Source organism: Oncorhynchus nerka, linkage group LG16 (genome assembly GCF_034236695.1).
Source record: "Oncorhynchus nerka isolate Pitt River linkage group LG16, Oner_Uvic_2.0, whole genome shotgun sequence".
Lineage (NCBI taxonomy): Eukaryota > Metazoa > Chordata > Actinopteri > Salmoniformes > Salmonidae > Oncorhynchus > Oncorhynchus nerka.
In genome coordinates, this window is record NC_088411.1 from 27525886 (window position 1) to 27548623 (window position 22738).

At 46.8% G+C, this 22738-nt stretch overlaps 1 protein-coding gene across 9 annotated transcripts in view; it reads right to left on the reverse strand.

Moving 5' to 3' along the window:
• Positions 1 to 22738, reverse strand: part of srbd1 (S1 RNA binding domain 1) — a 132734-nt gene that overhangs the window by 43109 nt on the left and 66887 nt on the right. For all 9 annotated transcript variants that reach the window (XM_029685327.2, XM_029685325.2, XM_065002553.1 and 6 more), the window contains 2 exons: positions 8237 to 8328; positions 4124 to 4206 (listed from right to left, as the gene is read on the reverse strand). In XM_029685327.2, coding sequence (XP_029541187.2) covers positions 4124 to 4206; positions 8237 to 8328 — 175 coding nt within the window. The remainder of the gene's footprint in view (positions 1 to 4123; positions 4207 to 8236; positions 8329 to 22738) is intronic.

Below are 22738 nucleotides of genomic sequence, written 5' to 3' on the forward strand. Positions count from 1 at the left end.
CAGTCAAGGGTGTGAAAGAGGCGCTGTGTGTGCACTTTATTTCTGTTTCATTTGGCTGGGTGTTCTCTAGCTTTCTGGGTTAATAAACTCCATGCTAGCTAAGTTAGTGTACAACACATATAGGGAGTTAGCCTGCAGTGCTAGCATTGACAGTCACTGTTTACAGCAGAGCCTGTTAGTTGAAAAGCACTTGCCACTTTAGTCCTTACAACAGTGTCTCAGACCATCCAGTAAGGCCAAACAAAAGAACCACACAGCTGGTGAAACAACACAGAAACTGCCTTGTGAGAACAAATTCAAGACAAGAACAAAAAACACTGAGCTTGAGAGATCAAATAACCCAGAACTGAGGTCTGTACACTACAGGTCTGTACACTTCCCCCTCCAGCCTCAGTCTCCCTCAACTCTGAATCTCTGGTCCCCACATCACTCATCACGTCTCAGCCCCAGCCGCCCGGCTCCGGTTCCCTCTCCCTCTCAGATCATGTGACAGGGTAAATAAACCCTCTACGCTGACAGACGTGAGGGGGGACGTCACCGTGACCCGCGCCGGGCGGGGGAGCACAGAGTGTCAGACCCACGGCCCATGGGGGAGGGGGACACTGGCTGGCTGGCTGACCAGCACTGTCTTGGCTAGCCGTCGGGAGTGGTCAGCCCACGCAGCAGTCTGGGTCTTTTGAGCGGGGGAGAGAAGAGACTGGGCTGGAGAACAGTGGAGTGAAGACAGAGGTCTTTGGGGGGGGCTTCACTGATCTCTCAGATAGCCCCATATTTCACTGCTGCATTGTTCTGTGCTGTGAGTGTGTGTGTCTAAGGGCAATGGACTGTGAATTGGCCTGGGGACACAGCTCGTGGGCTGTCTTCTTCTTCCAGGGAACATCTGCTTTCAGTTAGAGCGGAGAAAGAAACCAAAGGCTGAGAAGGAGACCTTGCACTCGGAAGAGGGCCAGTGTTTATGCCTGTGTGTGTGGCAGAGTTTACACTTGAACTTCATGTACATTGGTAAATGATGTTTGTAAGTGTGTGTATGCAGGAACAGACATATCAGTGTGTCTGTGGTTTAATATTCTTTTTCAGTTTGAATACTCTCAGACATCTCTGTCTATCATTGTCATTCTGCACTGAGTTTCTTCTACTGAACGACCACCGACCAGAATGAATTGCGCTGCCTCCAGCTCGTGTCCAACTCCAACGAGAGCACCTTCCTGTAACCATCTCTAGGGGTGCAGGCGGGCAAACCTCACCCCCCCTCACTGGATAAAGGGTGCAGACAGATTCTCTGTTTGTTTTCCATTGCCTAGGAACTCCTAATAACAACACAGCTCTACAGCGGGGAAAACACTGCGTCTTTTTCTCTCCTTCACCAGCCTCCCAAGAAACAACAAACTGTTTCTTCAGTAAAGTAATCTGCATTTATTTTCACTTAAGGTCCTCCAGAGTTGAAGCTGATGTTTTTTAGCAGAGAGAGGGGGAAAGGGATAGTGAGAGAGATAAAGAGAGAGCACAAAGGAGAGACAAGAGTGAGCAATAGCTAGAGAAAATACTAATTTGTCCCAGCTCTGTGTCAATATATGATGCTACCAGGAGGGCCTAATTTAATTAATTTGAGGAGAAAAATGGATTAGTCATGACACGAGGCGGCGAGAGCAAACCGGCCGGAATAGGATTAGCTCACTGCTCCTGCTGACTTCTGTTTGGACTAGCCAATAATCTCATTTCAATACCAACACTCTGCTCTGGGCAGGGAACGGAAAAGACTGGGGTCAAAGAGGAGGTATGGATCTGTACTGTACTGAGTGTAAAGGGAGGGAGAGACGAGAGGTAGAAGACAGTGTGAGGACTGAGTGTAAAGGGAGGGAGAGACGAGAGGTAGAAGACAGTGTGAGGACTGAGTGTAAAGGGAGGGAGAGACGAGAGGTAGAAGACAGTGTGAGGACTGAGTGTAAAGGGAGGGAGAGACGAGAGGTAGAAGACAGTGTGAGGACTGAGTGTAAAGGGAGGGAGAGACGAGAGGTAGAAGACAGTGTGAGGACTGAGTGTAAAGGGAGGGAGAGACGAGAGGTAGAAGACAGTGTGAGGACTGAGTGTAAAGGGAGGGAGAGACGAGAGGTAGAAGACAGTGTGAGGACTGAGTGTAAAGGGAGGGAGAGACGAGAGGTAGAAGACAGTGTGAGGACTGAGTGTAAAGGGAGGGAGAGACGAGAGGTAGAAGACAGTGTGAGGACTGAGTGTAAAGGGAGGGAGAGACGAGAGGTAGAAGACAGTGTGAGGACTGAGTGTAAAGGGAGGGAGAGACGAGAGGGTAGAAGACAGTGTGAGGACTGAGTGTAAAGGGAGGGAGAGACGAGAGGTAGAAGACAGTGTGAGGACTGAGTGTAAAGGGAGGGAGAGACGAGAGGTAGAAGACAGTGTGAGGACTGAGTGTAAAGGGAGGGAGAGACGAGAGGTAGAAGACAGTGTGAGGACTGACAGTGTAAAGGGAGGGAGAGACGAGAGGTAGAAGACAGTGTGAGGACTGAGTGTAAAGGGAGGGAGAGACGAGAGGTAGAAGACAGTGTGAGGACTGAGTGTAAAGGGAGGGAGAGACGAGAGGTAGAAGACAGTGTGAGGACTGAGTGTAAAGGGAGGGAGAGACGAGAGGTAGAAGACAGTGTGAGGACTGAGTGTAAAGGGAGGGAGAGACGAGAGGTAGAAGACAGTGTGAGGACTGAGTGTAAAGGGAGGGAGAGACGAGAGGTAGAAGACAGTGTGAGGACTGAGTGTAAAGGGAGGGAGAGACGAGAGGTAGAAGACAGTGTGAGGACTGAGTGTAAAGGGAGGGAGAGACGAGAGGTAGAAGACAGTGTGAGGACTGAGTGTAAAGGGAGGGAGAGACGAGAGGTAGAAGACAGTGTGAGGACTGAGTGTAAAGGGAGGGAGAGACGAGAGGTAGAAGACAGTGTGAGGACTGAGTGTAAAGGGAGGGAGAGACGAGAGGTAGAAGACAGTGTGAGGACTGAGTGTAAAGGGAGGGAGAGACGAGAGGTAGAAGACAGTGTGAGGACTGAGTGTAAAGGGAGGGAGAGACGAGAGGTAGAAGACAGTGTGAGGACTGAGTGTAAAGGGAGGGAGAGACGAGAGGCAGAAGACAGTGTGAGGACTGAGTGTAAAGGGAGGAGAGACGAGAGGTAGAAGACAGTGTGAGGACTGGGTGTAAAGAGGGAGGGAGGACGAGAGGTAGAAGACAGTGTGAGGACTGGGTGTAAAGGGAGGGAGAGACGAGAGGCAGAAGACAGTGTGAGGACTGAGTGTAAAGGGAGGGAGAGACGAGAGGTAGAAGACAGTGTGAGGACTGGGTGTAAAGGGAGGGAGAGACGAGAGGTAGAAGACAGTGTGAGGACTGAGTATAAAGGGAGGGAGAGACGAGAGCTAGAAGACAGTGTGAGGACTGGGTGTAAAGGGAGGGAGAGACGAGAGGTAGAAGACAGTGTGAGGACTGGGTGTAAAGGGAGGGAGAGACGAGAGGTAGAAGACAGTGTGAGGACTGAGTGTAAAGGGAGGGAGAGACGAGAGGTAGAAGACAGTGTGAGGACTGAGTATAAAGGGAGGGAGAGACGAGAGGTAGAAGACAGTGTGAGGACTGGGTGTAAAGGGAGGGAGAGACGAGAGGTAGAAGACAGTGTGAGGACTGAGTGTAAAGGGAGGGAGAGACGAGAGGCAGAAGACAGTGTGAGGACTGAGTGTAAAGGGAGGGAGAGACGAGAGGTAGAAGACAGTGTGAGGACTGAGTGTAAAGGGAGGGAGAGATGAGAGGTAGAAGACAGTGTGAGGACTGAGTGTAAAGGGAGGGAGAGACGAGAGGTAGAAGACAGTGTGAGGACTGAGTATAAAGGGAGGGAGAGACGAGAGGTAGAAGACAGTGTGAGGACTGAGTATAAAGGGAGGGAGAGACGAGAGGTAGAAGACAGTGTGAGGACTGAGTATAAAGGGAGGGAGAGATGAGAGGTAGAAGACAGTGTGAGGACTGAGTATAAAGGGAGGGAGAGATGAGAGGTAGAAGACAGTGTGAGGACTGAGTATAAAGGGAGGGAGAGATGAGAGGTAGAAGACAGTGTGAGGACTGAGTATAAAGGGAATCACTAACCTGGTAGGTTCCAATGCCGATGTGTTTCGGGTCAATCTTCACCAGCTCAGCCAGCGGGTCCTGAACTCGTCTCCCTATGGACACTGGGAAAAGTAGAGCCCAACACATAAACTAATGAATTACTATTAGGCCTAACCAATACACGCAAACAGAGAAATTGTATTTTAAAATACCAGAAGGGATGATGAAAAGTAAAACAATAAATGACATATTTCATATAGTAACAGACTTGATTACACTTATTAAATATGCATGTTAGGGGCTGTCCTAAGGGCAGGCCATTCACTCATGATTGGTGGGGGGGGGGATCATCTTAATGAACTCTACGGCTGCAAGCCAATTAGAGTGCCTGCACCTGTCACTGAACTACACCCACCTGTCTCCAGGACACATCTGGAGACAGCCCTGCTTTCTCACATAAACACACTGGGAGAATCTCAATTGAATTTCCTTGATTCCTCGCATCCTTCTCAAAACCCATTGGATCTCATTAAATGGGTTTTGAGGAGGCGGCGAGGTGATAGGATACAAGGAATCAAGGAGATGCAATTGAGATTCTCCCCTGGCTATTATCCCATCTTCCTCCCAAAGTATGCACTTGTTCATGTGGAAGGAAATGACTGGTACACGTACAACTGGTACACGTACAACTGGTACACATATATAAGAAACATGGTGGAACCTCCCTGCAGCCCATTCCTCCACCAATACAAGGTTTTTAGATTTGTTGGAAGTAGTGAACAAGTGTACACTTCAGGAGAAAAGAGATGCAACACGCCTCCGCACAAACACGCACACACAAACGCGTGCAAACACACACACACGCGCGTTTAATGATGATGTTTGTAATACTTGAAGTCGAGTTAAATGTAGCTAAATCCCTTCTCCAGGGTGGCTGACAAGAAGAAAAATGATAAACATTACTAAACACATGACATCATTTCACAGCCACTACAACATATGAGAACAGAAACTATTTCCAATCCAAATACACAAAATAGCTCACACACACACACACACACCCTCAATGCTCTTATTCCTCATAGAGATCACATTAACGGAGTTCTCAGCAGTAGAATCTCAAAATAGATGCAAATAGACCTAATACCAAACTCAATTTAAAGCCAATAAAACTCTAATTAAAAGAGAAATAAACCCCAGCGAGAGCTTGCGAACGTCATCTGTTTATATGCCAATGACAACATAACTGAGTTTGGTGAATGGGACCAGTTGAGTGTGTTTGGTTAAACACGGACCTAAAACAGTGTAAGAGATGGACAACATGTGATTAATAGAGCATGCTAGGGACAACATGTGATTAATAGAGCATGCTAGGGACAACATGTGATAATAGAGCATGCTAGGGACAACATGTGATTAATAGAGCATGCTAGGGACAACATGTGATTAATAGAGCATGCTAGGGACAACATGTGATTAATAGAGCATGCTAGGGACAACATGTGATTAATAGAGCATGCTAGGGACATATCATTCAAAAACCACAAGAATTTTACACAAGTAGTGGAGTCGCCAATGAACTGACCATGACAGTCTATGAGAGAGAGCCTATCAGCGCTAACCCACTGGAGAGCTACCAAACATCCAGTCCATGCCAGATTCCTCTCCTTGGTGAATCTTTAGCTTGGCTAGTAAACTTTTCAATAAGTGCTGGAGAGAGCACTGCTAGTCTCTGCTTACAAATGACCCCCCTATTACGGCGAGAGGACTCGGAGGAGAGAAGTGCTTTTGTGTGTGCTGTACAAGGCCTGGGCTGAAACGCCATCCCTGTCTAAATATTGTTGCAGGCTGCAGTTTCCCACAGGCTTCCAAGGAGAGATGCAGAGAGTGAGGCATTGATTCCACATGCTCCTCCGTCCCAGTCCCACCTCAACTACGTACATCCAGCGAGTCATCTAGCAAAACACACCACCACATCCTCCTCCTCTTTCACACCGACTCAGCCTCGCACATCTAGACAGTCCTCCACCATAATGCACTTCACCATATCATCCACCAGTCCAACATTCATCACCAGCCACTTTACTCAAACAAACACCCACATCACCGTCATTTCAAATATAGTATTGTATGATGTAACATAGGCTACAATCAAGCTGTCTACTTACATATTCACACATAATTACATATTGAATCCCTAACAAAACACTTTGTCATCACTGATTTAAATACATACACCCACAATGCATCCACTAGCCTGATAGTGAACCACAGAACTATCCACTCAGACACTCAACAAAATGCTCATGATCTAGCCACTACCGTCTCCCACTCAATGTCATATAACCATCGCATCGGAGTTCAGGGTCCCGACAGAGGGGCAGTGGATAATCTAAGGGTGTTGTCATTACCTTTCCACACTAGGGGGCATCAGTACTCCCTCTCAGGAGTTCAGACCGACCAGGGCAGGGGGAAGAGTTCTAGAATTTGGAAGTGTGGTGTAAAACAACAAGCCCTTAAGGCCCTCTTTGTTCAAAAAACACACTCTCCGCTGACAAGCACATCCACATACTGAAAGCACCCCCCCCCCCACACATCCCCACAGAACAATCTTTCTACAATGTCCTTCTCAACATTCTACTCTATTGCATCCAAGATAAATGCCCACACATTATTACACCCATCCAAAATAAAACACAACATTACTTACGCCTTTCATTAAGGGGATAAATATGTCTCCCTGGGCTTGCTAGCGCTCTTGACCAGAGGACAATGTATGAATAAATCCACAGCTTGATTTACTGTTTTTATAGAGGAAGTCTGGAATAATTCTCAAATCCTGTTTTGGAGAGCATTTGATTCTTTTCCAGAGTTTCTTAAATGTGTTTCTGTGTTTGAGATGGCGCATTGTGCAGAGTGTAGAGTTTGTGTGGTCCGTCACACAGCCTGGACCCTGAGGGAAGTCCGATTTCACAGCAACATGATGAGTTCTACAGAGATGACCAGACTGCTAGGATAAGGGACCAGAAGAGTTTGTCAATAACATGGCACCATGTCAGTGTTGACTGATGTGGGATAGTTCAGGTTAATGTCAGTGCTTGAGAGCTACCAACAACTGAAGTTATTGACCTTAAAACAAATGCAGTGGTGTGAGAAAGTCCTGGGCAACATAACCAGAATGTTTAACCAGGATGTTTTGTGTCAAGGTTGACCCCTTCATGACTGATTAGTTTAGTGGGTAGACAGGCAGGCAGGCAAGCCTACAGTGCTGTCAGTTGTGTTCTGCAGTGCACTTCCGCTCTCTCACCCTTACAGGCACACAGACAGTGGGGGCGATGAGAGCTGCCAGGCCAGAGCAGACAGCAGAGATGAGAGCTGCCAGGCCAGAGCAGACAGCAGAGATGAGAGCTGCCAGGCCAGAGCAGACAGCAGAGATGAGAGCTGCCAGGCCAGAGCAGAGATGAGAGCTGCCAGGCCAGAGCAGACAGCAGAGATGAGAGCTGCCAGGCTAGACCAGACAGCAGAGATGAGAGCTGCCAGGCCAGACCAGACAGTAGAGATGAGAGCTGCCTGGCCAGACCAGACAGCAGAGATGAGAGCTGCCTGGCCAGACCAGACAGCAGAGATGAGAGCTGCCAGGCCAGACCAGACAGCAGAGATGAGAGCTGCCTGGCCAGACCAGACTGCAGAGCAGGACTCAGAAGAGCAGACTAGAATCCAGCAAAGAGCTAAGCCACCAACATAACAACAGAGGCTTTGGTTCATTATGTAGACCAGTCCGAATTTCGCAACTTCAAGCAACGGCCCTGGCAACGGAGGCTAACTCCTAATTAGGGCAGCATATAACCTAGCAGTTAGAGCGTTGGGCCAGTAGCCGAAAGGTTGCTGGTTTGAATAACCGAGCCGACAAGGTGAAAAATCTGTCCTTCTGCCCTTGAACAAGGCACTGAACCCTAATTTGATCCAGGGGTGCTGTACTACTATGTCTGACCCTGTAAAACATCACATTTCACTGCACCTATCTGGTATATGTAACCATAAAACATATATTGTCTATTTCTCAAATCCCATTGTGATGCAAGAGGGGAGGACATATTTTGGCAAGTGGACACTATTTGGCATGACATGCCCATTGACTGAGGTGTATCTCACCTGCACTCCTCAGGTTCGGGTCCAGATCAGGCATTTCCTTCACTGCCGCTGGGCTCACACTGTAGATGGATGCCCCTGCCTCGCTGGTGATGCTGAGACAGAGAGAACACGTGGTTAAAGGAATAGTTCAACAATTTGGCAATTCAGTTCTTTGTTCTGCTTACCCAGTCGGATGAAGTCATGGATACTATTTGTATGTCTCTGCGTGCAGTTTGAAGGAAGGTGAAGGTATTTACTGGACCCAATGCTAACTAGCGTTAGCACAATGACAAAGTCTACAGGAGCAGCCAGGATCACACAGTAGCAGTCAACCAGTGGCAGAACTACTCACACTCATACCAAAGCCCACTCGTATTGTTACTCTCTTCTCAAAAGTTTCAGTACATGAGTGTGCATCTATATTCTTATATCCCCCCCCTCCAAGTGCCATTTTCCTCCAGCCTCTTCTTTCTACTAAAATATCATCTTCTCACAAAGCATCAATACTTGATTCTTAAGTCCATAAGGCCCTGCTGTTCCTTCCTGCCTTTCATGCAAACACTCCTTTTTCTTTGACTATCAAGGACGTCATAAGCTCAGGTTTGCGAGACTGATCCACATAGCTTTTAGGGAAGCTTTTAGGTGAAAAAATAATGAAAAAAGTAAGCGAATGGGGAAGATGGAGGAAAAACAAATAGCCCTAATAAAGATGTACAAAAATAATAGGATTAAGGTTCATAAGAAAGAGTCAATGTACTGTCATAACCATCACATCACTCGCAGAGCCCCTCCTTCCACTGATGTATTCTCATTCTCAGCACCACTTAGATGGCTAGTGTCAAATGCACCATTACCTACAAATCAATTCATTCATTCAGTAACAAGCTCTCCTTTCTCTGTTCGAGGCCCTCTGTCGTAGACACCGACTCAATAAATCTAACCTTTCACCATGGTAATTATCTCTAACGTTCTCTTCCAACTCCGGTGATCACAGACCTTTTCATCAAGCAAATAAGGTTAGAGGCCAGGGCGAATGCTTCTGCTCGTTTATCTACATGAATATGCCTCTGACATGTTCTCAACTATAGAAGTCTACCATGCATACATACATACATTCAAAACGGCATTATCTATTATTTTCAATTCTATGACTAATTGGTCGTAAAGCACTCAAGCACATCCAAATACCTTAACAGTTTTACCATTGTGTTGCTTGTTACTTTTAAAATATGGCCATTAGTTCCAGAAATATACCTGAGGTGAGGGTAAAAGCCAAAAGGTGGAGCCCCAGCAGACATAAGACAATGTAGGGTGATGCAGAGCTAAAGGACAGAATGAATCCTTAACTAATGGACTCAACCTCCAAGCTTAGTTTGTGTGTGTGTGTGTGTGTGTACAGAGAATCCAGTTGTAGTGTGACACTACTGCCATCTAGAGGACTTGTAAGTGTACTGCTACCGTTTGCTTCAACAGCAGAAGATAAATAATAAAATACAGAATGAAATCCTTATTGGGAACTTGGGACAGAATAGGCTTAGCACTTCAGAAATGTTTGGCCCATAAACACCAGTCATAATAAAAATAATTAAAATGTGGAAATATCGAGCAATAATATTAACATCATCACCCGTACCCGAAAACCCGAGACCTGATCCGAGAGGTTCCGGATCCAGAATTCTATATAATGTCACAGGTCTGGGTCGGATCTGATATGATTGTCACGGGTCTTGGGTATGTGTAACTTTAACTGACTTGTCCGGAAGGACCCATACAGATCCGATCACGACTCCTGCAGTAGATGGAGAGAGAGAAATTGTATATTTCATGCTGCTGCTCTTTGCTTTTCACGAAAGTGGCGCGTGTAGCTTGTTGTTGGCCAATCGTTAGTCATCAAAGTGGCAAAAGGATACAGGCATAGAGCCTTCGTGTGGGACAAAAGTTAGGAGAAACAATGGAAGGTGGAATTAAAAGTTATAAAGGAGAATGATAGGCTACAAAGACCAAAAGCCTACAGGTAGGATGCTACTTTATATTCTGGATGGAATTGTTGCGTGTAACTGTGTAGGACGAGAAAGCGCATGTAGCCTCAATTAGCCTAGCTAGTTTAACTAGCTTCTCCTGGTTTGATGCAGTCAAGACAGCTACCACGTAATCGTATTGGATGATAAATAACCTAGCTATGGCAACTACACTTTATGACCAAAAGTATGTGGACACCTGCTCGTCGAACATCTCATTCCAAAATCATGGGCATTGATGTGGAGTTGGTCCCCCCCTTTGTTGCTATAACAGCATCTACTCTTTTGGGAAGGCTTTCCACTAGATGTTGGAACATTGGTGCGACTGGCTTTCATTCAGCAACAAGAGCATTAGTGAGGTCAGACACTGATGTTGGGCGATTAGTCCTGGCCCGCAGTCAAAGTTCCAATTCATCCCAAAGGTGTTTGATGGGGTTGAGGTCAGGGTTCTGTGCATGCCAGTGAAGTTCTTCCACACCGATCTCGACAAACCATTTCTGTATGGACCTCGCTTTGTACTCGGGGGCATTGTCATGCAGAAACAGGAAAAGCCTTCCCCAAACTGTTGCCACAAAGTTGGAATCAATGAGAATGTTATTCTATGCTGTAGAGTTAAGATTTCCCTTCACTAGAAATAAGGGGCCTTGCCCGAAACATGAAAAAACAGCCCCAGACCATTATTCCTCCTCTACCAAACTTTACAGTTGGCACTATGCATTGGCGCAGGTAGAGTTCTCCTGGCATCCGCCGAACCCAGATTTGTCCGTCGGACTGCCAGATGGTAAAGCGTGATTCATCACTCCAGAGAGAGCGTTTACACTACTCCACAGAGTACAATGGTAGAGAGCTTTACACCACTCGAGCTGACGCTTGGCATTGCGCATGGTGATCTTAGGCTTGTGTGCGGCTGCTTGGCCATGGAAACCCTTTTCATGAAGCTTCCGACAAATAGTTATTGTGCCGACATTGCTTTCAGGGGCAGTTTGTAACTCGGCAGTGAGTGTTGCAACCGAGGACAGACTGTTTTTACGTGCTACAGCACTCAGCAGTCCAGTTCTGAGAGTTTGTGTGGATTACAATTTCGCTGCTGAGCCGTTGTTGCGCCAAGACATTTCCACTTCACAATACAGCACTATTAGGGCCACAATTTGACAAACTAACTTGTTGGAAAGGTGGCATCCTATGACGGTGCCACTTTGAAAGTCACTGAGCTCTTCAAAAAGGCCATTCTACTGTCAATGTTTGTCTATGGAGATTACATGGATGTGTGCTCGATTTTATACACCTGTCAGCAACAGGTGTGGCTAAAACAGCCAAATCCACTAATTTAAAAGGGTGTCCACATACTTTTGTATATATAGTGTATTAGTCTGCTGTAGCGTGAGTTGGCTTGGTCGGTTGCCGTCTCTCCTTCCCTCCTCCCTGTTCTCGTGTCACTAACTCACTCACACTCACAGTAGCCTACACACACTGCACGGCCCCTGCTAGACCGTCAACTCTCTCGACCATCTCTCCCTCGCTCTTTATCAGCTCCGGTTAATAAGGTCGCTTAAACATTTACTCCTCTGCTGCTTCCCTCACTCGGATTGGACCGGGTCTGACCAGGAACGGGTCTAATTGTCTTCTGGTCCGTTCGGAACGGGTCTCTATACTGACATTTTTTATTTATGCATATCAGGTCCGGATGGGGAAAGCAGCCCCAGGTCCATGTTTGAAGGCCTCTAAATCAAGAGTCAAACCTACTGTAGCCACAGTAACATTTCAATGTTCATTATTTTCAACATGTTAAATGAGGACGATAGAACAACACGTTAAATGAGGACGACTATATTGCTACTACTACTACTACACAAAAAAGAAACGTCCTCTCACGGTCAACTGCGTTTATTTTCAGCAAACATGACATGTGTAAATATTTGTATGAACATAACAAGACTCAACAACTCATGGACTGCACCAGATTTGCCAGTTCTCGCTGTGAGATGTTACCCCATTCTTCCACCAAGGCACCTGCAAGTTCCCGGACATTTCTGGGGGGAAAGGCCCTAGCCCTCACCCTCCGATCCAACAGGTCCCAGACGTGCTCAATGGAATTGAGATCCGGGGTCTTCGCTAACCATGGCAGAACACTGGTATTCCTGTCTTGCAGAAAACCTGCCATACTGCTCATTCTGTGCGTGGTGGCATTGTCATGCTGGGTCATGTCAGGATGAGCCTGCAGGAAGGGAACCACATGAGGGAGGAGGATGTCTTCCCTGTAACACACAGCATTGAGACAGCATGCAATGACAACAAGCTCAGTCCGATGATGCTGTGACACACCGCCCCAGACCATGACGGACCCTCCACCTCCAAATCGATCCTGCTCCAGAGTACAGGCCTCGGTGTAACACTCATTCCTTCGGCGATAAACGCAAATCCGACCATCACCCCTGGTGAGACAAAACTGTGACTAGTCAGTGAAGAGCACTTTTTGCCAGTTCTGTCTGGTCCAGCGACGGTGGGTTTGTACCCATAGGTGACATTGTTGCCGGTGATGTCTGGTGAGGACATAACAGGCCTACAAGCCTTCAGTCCAGCCTCTCTCAGCCTATTGTGGACAGTCTGAGCACTGATTGAGGGATTGTGCATTCCTGGTGTAACTGAGGCATTTGTTGTTGCCATCCTGACCTGTCCCGCAGGTGTGGTTCGGATGTACCGATCCTTTGCAGGTGTTGTTACACATGGTCTGCCACTGCGAGGATGATCAGCTGTCTGTCCTGTCTCCCTGTAGTGCTGTCTTAGGCATCTCACAGTACGGACATTGCAATTTATTGCCCTGTCCACATCTGCAGTCCTCATGCCTCCTTGCAGCATGCCTAAGGCACATTCACACAGATGAGCAGGGACCCTGGGCATCTTTCTTTTGGTGTTTTTCAGAGTCAGTAGAAAGGCCTCTTCAGTGTCCTAAATTTTCATAACTTTGACCTTAATTGCCTACCGTCTGTAAGATGTTAGTGTCTTAACGACCGTTCCACAGGAGCATGTTCATGAATTGTTTATGGTTTAAACCCTATACAATGAAGATCTGTGAAGTTATTTGGATTTTTACGAATTATCTTTGAAAGACAGGGAGCTGAAAAGGGGACGTTTCTTTTTTTGCTGCTGCTGCCACTACTACACATCTATTGTAGGATAATGACTGAGAAATGGTGGGGGAATTGAAGACATTAAAGGAAAACTCCACCCAAAAACGATCTATGGGTATTTGTTTCATTAGTCAGTTGTTGACAAAGTCCCAAAATGTTTTGCTTGTTAGCAATCAAGTTTTCAAGATATGTAACTTTCAAAATACAGAAATCATCCCGTATGATGCATTTTGTATCATCTCACAATTGCCATATTATCCTGCATGTCTGGTTAGAGGTGTTATTATAAAGTCATGCAACTGATCCATCCTCCATCTTCAGGGTATACCCTTCTCTCTTTCCTCTTGGATAGACAGATCAGATGGGGAGTATCTCTCCTCAGTGTTCATATCTAGCTGACCTTTGTGATGAGAGGTCACCGCCTGCCCCTCTTACACCCACTGTTGGTACAACCAAACCTCTTTTAAGATCCCCTTCACACTACAGCCACATCAAAAGACCCTAGAATGGGGGCCTTTGCCACGACAACCTTGCCAATTAGTACCATCCTGTTTAGCAACAGCCGACAGAAGTCTGACAAGAATTACATGTTAAATGAACTTGTCCCCTCTCTCTTCCCATCTTTCTCCCTCCCCCATTTGACTACTCTAGCCGTCTCTGCATTAGAACCCCCCACTCCCGCTTCTGCTGACAGCTGACATGTCTTCGTAGTGACAGCGCTAACGAGCGCTGGCACATGACCTTCAGCAGGGTCAGAGAAGATGGAGTCGGCAAGCTGGTCATTAATAAGACAGTCAGACGGATTAGGAGGTCACAGCACAGGGCACACACCCAAACACACACCACTCTCACACAGAGAAGCAGAGACAAACAGTCATAGTGACAAGAACAGACAAGAGACAAAAAAAACAGAGATACAATAAACACTGTGATTGAGATAGACAGGCAGAGGACCATATATTGTAAAGAGTTTGCATGACGCAGGGACCAATGGCAGGCCACAGACAGATATAAGCTCATGTCCTGTATGGATATAGGATAAGCTTGGCAACAAGACAAACGCACATGCTGATGAGAGTGAAGCAACAAGATGGTCGTTCTGCTCTCCCGTCTGGCTCTCTCTCTCTCTTTCTTGCTTGCTTTTCAGTTATGTACCCAAGGTACTCTCAGGTCACTGGTCTTTTAAATATCCGAAAGTCCAGGACCAAGAGGCATGGAGAGGCAGCCTTTAGTTACTATGACCCCAGCTTCTGGAATAGCCTGCCAGAGAACCTGAGGGAGGGCAAAACAGTGGACATATTTAAGAGATCTTAAAACATATAGTTTTAGCTTTGCTTTTCCTTTGGGTGCTTTTTAGCTGTTCAATATGTGTCATTCTTTTGTTTTTATCTTATGGTTTGTTGTTTAGTGAATATTTCAGCTTTTATTGTTGTATTCATTTTTTCCTGTGAAGCACATTGCGTTGCATTCCATGTCTGAAATGTGCTGTATAAATGAAGCTTGATTTGAGTCTCTCTCTCGCCACTCCAGAGCCTGGAGGCAACTCCTCAGAAACAGGCCCATCTGGTCCGACACCTCTGACCAACACACACACAAGTTTGTGTACTCTCTTGCACATGCACAGACACACTAGAGCAGGTTCCAGAGAGAAGGCTGGTGACCAGTGATGGGGAAGAGTAGTCTTTCAGTGCTGATAGTTTGATAGCAGGCCAGCACTAGTCTCTTAGAACAAGGCCTAATGATATCTGACAAATACAGGCAGCACTGAGCTGAGGAAGGACATCATCCACTGACAAGGCCATGGGTCTCCCTGTACGTCAGTAAGGCAGCAACCACAGATAAAATAAACACACACACTCTCTTCCTCATTAAGTGATATGTGACACAGTAGAATGCTCTGGGTCAGTTGAAAGAGAGTCTGTACAGTTAGTGTCTGTCCCAGGGGAAAGTGCCCCCCAAAATACCTCTACAGTCATATAAGAAAGGGATGGGATAGACAGAGGAAAGGGGAGGAAGAGAGACACAGGAGAGAGGCTAGCCCCTATCATGTCTGAATTAATTAGCAGTGCTGCTGGGGCAGCTGGTAGCAGCCCTGTCATAGATACAGCCTAGACCCCTTGTCTCCACGGTACCCAGACCATCGTCATGGCGAGGGTATCGCCGTGGCAGCCAGCAGAAGGTTGTCTGTGCCCTGCGCTCTGGCCTAAGTGGACACTAACACACACACAAGCACAAAGTCAACGGATGCCTCTAAGTGAAAAGGATGACTTGGTGGCCCTTCAGGGTTGTCACTCACTTACTCAGACCATTGTCCCTGGTTCCTGTCCTGGGGCAAAGTCACAGCCAAGCTCCCTCCGAACCCCAGTCTTACTGTAGCCCTCTCCCTTTCTCACACCCCCTCCATGCCACTGCCCCTGACGGCCAGTCATGACAGACATTGGGGGAGACGGATACAAGCTTTGATACCTCACCCCCCCTGGACCCCTCGCTCAAACCACTCCCTAATTAAAATTCAGCATCAGATCATCAGGTCTGTTAGCGAGGAGCGAGGACAATATCATCCCCTTGGTGACATGATACAGAACACTGTGAAACAGAGACAGGAAGCAGCAAATCCCCAAACAAAATTAGACTCGGTCTGCTTTTGGCCGTTGATTCTAGTAGGCACCAAAGTTTAAGATGGGGTTGCACTTAGAAAAGAGTGCGTTATGAACAAGATAAAAATGACTAATCTTTCTCCAATTAAAACCCCACAACTCATTGAACAAAACATGTCTCTCCATTAAACCCCATAACTCATTGAACTGAATGTGTCTCCATTAAACCCCACAACTCATTGAACTGAATGTGTCTCCATTAAACCCCACAACTCATTGAACTGAATGTGTCTCCATTAAACCCCACAACTCATTGAACTGAATGTGTCTCTCCATTAAACCCCACAACTCATTGAACGGAATGTGTCTCCATTAAACCCCACAACTCATTGAACGGAATGTGTCTCCATTAAACCCCACAACTCATTGAACTGAATGTGTCTCCATTAAACCCCACAACTCATTGAACTGAATGTGTCTCTCCATTAAACCCCACAACTCATTGAACGGAATGTGTCTCCATTAAACCCCACAACTCATTGAACGGAATGTGTCTCTCCATTAAACCCCACAACTGTACATCTGCTTTTTTTGATATACAGAAATAACAAAACATGTCAAAAAGCTGTTTTGTTATACAATGTACATGTAGCCAGGTCAAACATCCTGACCTACAGTTCACAATGCTCCCACGTAGGGAAATAGAGCCTGCTATTCGGTGTGTGTGAGTGGGAAATGTGAGGACGCGGTGTCCAAGTAGGCTACACGTAGCTGTGTGTGTGGAAAACATCTAAATCACAGGTAAGACATTCAACTTGTTTAGTATAGTCTGTAACTCCACTCACTACTTGCAGCTGTATAGTCCGTTTAATGGTGTTGTTGGTCTTGGCTAGCTTAAAAATGTTCTGATCGGTAGCTAGCTAGCACTCTCAAGTGGCTGCTAGCAGTCGTGAAAAAAGGCACGAGGGAAGCCCTCCAACAGTGTTTCCCATCGGTCCTAGGGACCCCAAGGGGTGCGTGCATATTTTGGTTTTTGCCCTAGCACTACACAGCTGATTCAAATAATCAACCCCAGGACTGAGTTTGGGAAACGCTGCCCTACAATATTATGTTTTTCTAAATTGTGATAATGCAGGCAATTTTGAACAATTATCTTTAGACATGTTGTACTTTTCTTAAATGTAGTTTTATAATTGACCAAAACAAGCAGACGACAAGAAAATTGCATTTGAAAAAGTTTACGTTTTTGCTTTGAGCAAAACGGGGTAACCTAGGTAACCACAGGTTGTTTTCCCCACACGTGGGCAGGGTTGCGACGTTCTATCTAATACCAACTGGGTCTATTGTCCCACTTTAGGACCTTATATGCAGAACACTTTTTTCTCTCTCTGATATTATTGGAATAATCCTCTGTGACATCACCAATCAGCGATCACTAAATTCAAAATACCATCTGTGGATCCAAGATGGCGTAGCAGTCGGACGTGTGTTTTGTCTTGTCCCGTCCTGTATAGTGTAAATATAGTTTTTTTTCCTCTTTTTTTCCGTATATATTTCGTACATATTTTAATCTCACTTCCCAACCACAGGCTGAATATACTCTCCTGCAACCCGCATCACCCAATGTGGTACGGATCTGCTTTTTCTATGCTTTAGAATCGGAACCCTCATCAGAAGCTAGCCGCTAACTAGCTACTAGCTAGCCACTGCTAGCGGTCTTCAACGCTAACTAGGACACCAGCGCGACATCTACCCAAAGCATATCAGACTGCTTTTTCTCTACCACATCTCCGGATTCCTACCGCAAGCTCTGAAGCTTTATACCGGATCATCGTAAATAGCTAGCTGCAATCCGAGTGGCTACTCCTGGCTAACGTCTCTGTCCCAGAGCAAGCACCAGTTAGCCTGGAGCTAGCCTGGAGCTAAGCCCATCTCCCGACTACCCGAAGAGGTCCAAAAATACCTAATTTGCCAATTGGCCTGGACCCTCTACTGACCCTCTACTGCCGACACGGAGCCCCGCCGATCCATCACGACTGGTCCGCCGACATAATCGTCCGAGGGGGTTTCAACAGGCTTTTCCGCTGCGACATCGCCAAAGATCCATCTGCTGGCCAAGGCCCGCGAGTTTTCTGAATCGCTGTATCTCCAGCTCACCGCATGAAGAGGAATAAATAAACAGACTCACCCCATCGCGACGTCCCCCAAAGGTTAACTCTCTAGCCCTCGCTATCTCCCTGCTTGCTAATTCGGCCTGCTAACGGCTAGCTTGTCAAGCTCCGGTCCGCTAACTGCTACCTTGTCTAGCTCGGGCCTACGAACTGTTAGCTTGTTAGCACAGGCCTGCTAACCGTCTGTACCACCGCGTCCCAATCACTCTCTGACCCCATTTACTTTCTATCTCTTTTTGATTTTTAATTTGTTTATACCTTCCGGAAACCTGCCTCACCCAATGTGATACGGAATCGCTATTATTTTTACTCTTATTTTTATTTTTATGACACACTCAAGAACCTCCAGACGCTAACCAGCTAACTAGCTACAAGCTAGTTAGTCATTGTTAGTTAAAAAAAACAAAAAAATAAAATAAAATAAAAATAAATAAAAAAAAAACCTGGATAACACTCGCCAGCCCCCCTGCCCATCCACCGCTGCCCCCTGGACACTGATCTCTTGGCTACATAGCTGACGCACGCTGGACTGTCCATTAATCACGGTACTCCTTTCTGCTTGTTTGTCTTACCTGTCGGCCCCGTTGCCTAGTCAACGCCATTTTACCTGCTGTTTGTTGTGCTAGCGGATTAGCCTCGCCTACTGTTTTTAGCTAGCTTTCCAAATTCAACACCTGTGATTACTGTATGCCTCTCTCAGATGTCAATATGCCTTGTATACTGTTGTTCAGGTTAGTTATAATTGTTTTAGTTCACAATGGAGCCCCTAGACCCACTCTGCATACCCCTGTTACCTCCTTTGTCCCACCTCCCACACATGCGGTGACCTCACCCATTACAACCAGCATGTCCAGAGATACAACCTGTCTCATCATCACCCAGTGCCTGGGCTTACCTCCGCTGTACCCGCACCCCACCATACCCCTGTCTGCATTATGCCCTGAATATATTCTACCATGCCCAGAAACCTGCTCCTCTTATCCTCTGCCCCCAACGCTCTAGGCGACCAGTTCTGATAGCCTTTAGCCGCACCCTCATACTACTCATTCTCTGTTCCGCGGGTGATGTGGAGGTAAACCCAGGCCCTGCATGTCCCCAGGTACCCTCATTTGTTGACTTCTGTGATCGAAAAAGCCTTGGTTTTATGCATGTCAACATCAGAAGCCTCCTCCCTAAGTTTGTTTTACTCACTGCTTTAGCACACTCTGCTAACCCTGATGTCCTTGCCGTGTCTGAATCCTGGCTCAGGAAGGCCACCAAAAATTCAGAGATTTCCATACCCAACTATAACATCTTCCGTCAAGATAGAACTACCAAAGGGGGCGGAGTTGCAGTCTACTGCAGAGATAGCCTGCAAAGTAATGTCATACTTTCCAGGTCCATACCCAAACAGTTCGAACTACTAATTTTGAAAATTACCCTCTCCAGAAATAAGTCTCTCACTGTTGCCGCCTGCTACCGGCCACCCTCAGCTCCCAGCTGTGCCCTGGACACCATTTGTGAATTGATCGCCCCCCATCTAGCTTCAGAGTTTGTTCTGTTAGGTGACCTAAACTGGCATATGCTTAACACCCCGGCAGTCCTACAATGTAAGCTAGATGCCCTCAATCTCACTCAAATCATCAAGGAACCCACCAGGTACAACCCTAACTCTGTAAACAAGGGCACCCTCATAGACGTCATCCTGACCAACTGGCCCTCCAAATACACCTCCGCTGTCTTCAACCAGGATCTCAGCGATCACTGCCTCATTGCCTGTATCCGCCACGGAGCCGCAGTCAAACGACCACCCCTCATCACTGTCAAACGCTCCCTAAAACACTTCTGTGAGCAGGCCTTTCTAATCGACCTGGCCCGGGTATCCTGGAAGGACATTGACCTCATCCCGTCAGTTGAGGATGCCTGGTCATTCTTTAAAAGTAACTTCCTCACCATTTTAGATAAGCATACTCCGTTCAAAAAATGCAGAACCAAGAACAGATACAGCCCTTGGTTCACTCCAGACCTGACTGCCCTCGACCAGCACAAAAACATCCTGTGGCGGACTGCAATAGCATCGAATAGCCCCGTGATATGCAACTGTTCAGGGAAGTCAGGAACCAATACACGCAGTCAGTCAGGAAAGCTAAGGCCAGCTTCTTCAGGCAGAAGTTTGCATCCTGTAGCTCCAACTCCAAAAAGTTCTGGGACACTGTGAAGTCCATGGAGAACAAGAGTACCTCCTCCCAGCTGCCCACTGCACTGAGGCTAGGTAACACGGTCTCCACCGATAAATCCACGATTATCGAAAGCTTCAATAAGCACTTCTCAACGGCTGGCCATGCCTTCCGCCTGGCTACTCCAACCTCGGCCAACAGCTCCGCCCCCCGCAGCTCCTCGCCCAAGCCTCTCCAGGTTCTCCTTTACCCAAATCCAGATAGCAGATGTTCTGAAAGAGCTGCAAAACCTAGACCCGTACAAATCAGCTGGGCTTGACAATCTGGACCCTCTATTTCTGAAACTATCTGCCGCCATTGTCGCAACCCCTATTACCAGCCTGTTCAACCTCTCTTTCATATCGTCTGAGATCCCCAAGGATTGAAAGCTGCCGCAGTCATCCCCCTCTTCAAAGGGGAGACACCCTGGACCCAAACTGCTATAGACCTATATCCATCCTGCCCTGCCTATCTAAGGTCTTGAAAGCCAAGTCAACAAACAGGTCACTGACCATCTCGAATCCCACCGTACCTTCTCCGCTGTGCAATCTGGTTTCCGAGCCGGTCACGGGTGCACCTCAGCCACGCTCAAGGTACTAAACGATATCATAACCGCCATCGATAAAAGACAGTACTGTGCAGCCGTCTTCATCGACCTCGCCAAGGCTTTCGACTCTGTCAATCACCATATTCTTATCGGCAGACTCAATAGCCTCGGTTTCTCGGATGACTGCCTTGCCTGGTTCACCAATTACTTTGCAGACAGAGTTCAGTGTGTCAAATCGGAGGGCATGCTGTCCGGTCCTCTGGCAGTCTCTATGGGGGTGCCACAGGGTTCAATTCTCGGGCCGACTCTTTTCTCTGTATATATCAATGATGTTGCTCTTGCTGCGGGCGATTCCCTGATCCACCTCTACGCAGACGACACCATTCTATATACTTTCGGCCCGTCATTGGACACTGTGCTATCTAACCTCCAAACGAGCTTCAATGCCATACAGCACTCCTTCCGAGGCCTCCAACTGCTCTTAAACGCGAGTAAAACCAAATGCATGCTTTTCAACCGATCGCTGCCTGCACCCGCATGCCCGACTAGCATCACCACCCTGGATGGTTCCGACCTTGAATATGTGGACATCTATAAGTACCTAGGTGTCTGGCTAGACTGCAAACTCTCCTTCCAGACTCACATCAAACATCTCCAATCGAAAATCAAATCAAGAGTCGGCTTTCTATTCCGCAACAAAGCCTCCTTCACTCACGCCGCCAAGCTTACCCTAGTAAAACTGACTATCCTACCGATCCTCGATTTCGGCGATGTCATCTACAAAATGGCTTCCAACACTCTACTCAGCAAACTGGATGCAGTCTATCATAGTGCCATCCGTTTTGTCACCAAAGCACCTTATACCACCCACCACTGCGACTTGTATGCTCTAGTCGGCTGGCCCTCGCTACATATTCGTCGCCAGACCCACTGGCTCCAGGTCATCTACAAGTCCATGCTAGGTAAAGCTCCGCCTTATCTCAGTTCACTGGTCACGATGGCAACACCCATCCGTAGCACACGCTCCAGCAGGTGTATCTCACTGATCATCCCTAAAGCCAACACCTCATTTGGCCGCCTTTCGTTCCAGTACTCTGCTGCCTGTGACTGGAATGAACTGCAAAAATCGCTGAAGTTGGAGACTTTTATCTCCCTCACCAACTTCAAACATCAGCTATCCGAGCAGCTAACCGATCGCTGCAGCTGTACATAGTCTATTGGTAAATAGCCCACCCATTTTCACCTACCTCATCCCCATACTGTTTTTATACTGTTTTTTTATTTATTTACCTTTCTGCTCTTTTGCACACCAATATCTCTACCTGTACATGACCATCTGATCATTTATCACCCCAGTGTTAATCTGCAAAATTGTATTATTCGCCTACCTCCTCATGCCTTTTGCACACATTGTATATAGACTGCCCATTTTTTTTCTACTGTGTTATTGACTTGTTAATTGCTTACTCCATGTGTAACTCTGTGTTGTCTGTTCACACTGCTATGCTTTATCTTGGCCAGGTCGCAGTTGCAAATGAGAACTTGTTCTCAACTAGCCTACCTGGTTAAATAAAGGTGAAATAAAATTTTTAAAAAAATACCATCAGTGCAATCCCTCAAATAATAATAATCTCAAGGCTTTGTCCAACCTCTACATCCAATTATTTGACTGCCCTGCCACATGGTTCCAATCAGCTGATCCAGGAACAGAAAGGCCATACAGCCACCTATCCTGGGTTGAATAGACTGATTATAATTAAACTCAACTTCATTGAACTGATGAGGTTGAGGAGTGATTAAAAAAAGGGAAATCGATTGCTCTCCTTAGAGCGTATTTTAGGGTTTTCAGTGAGAGTGATGCATCTGT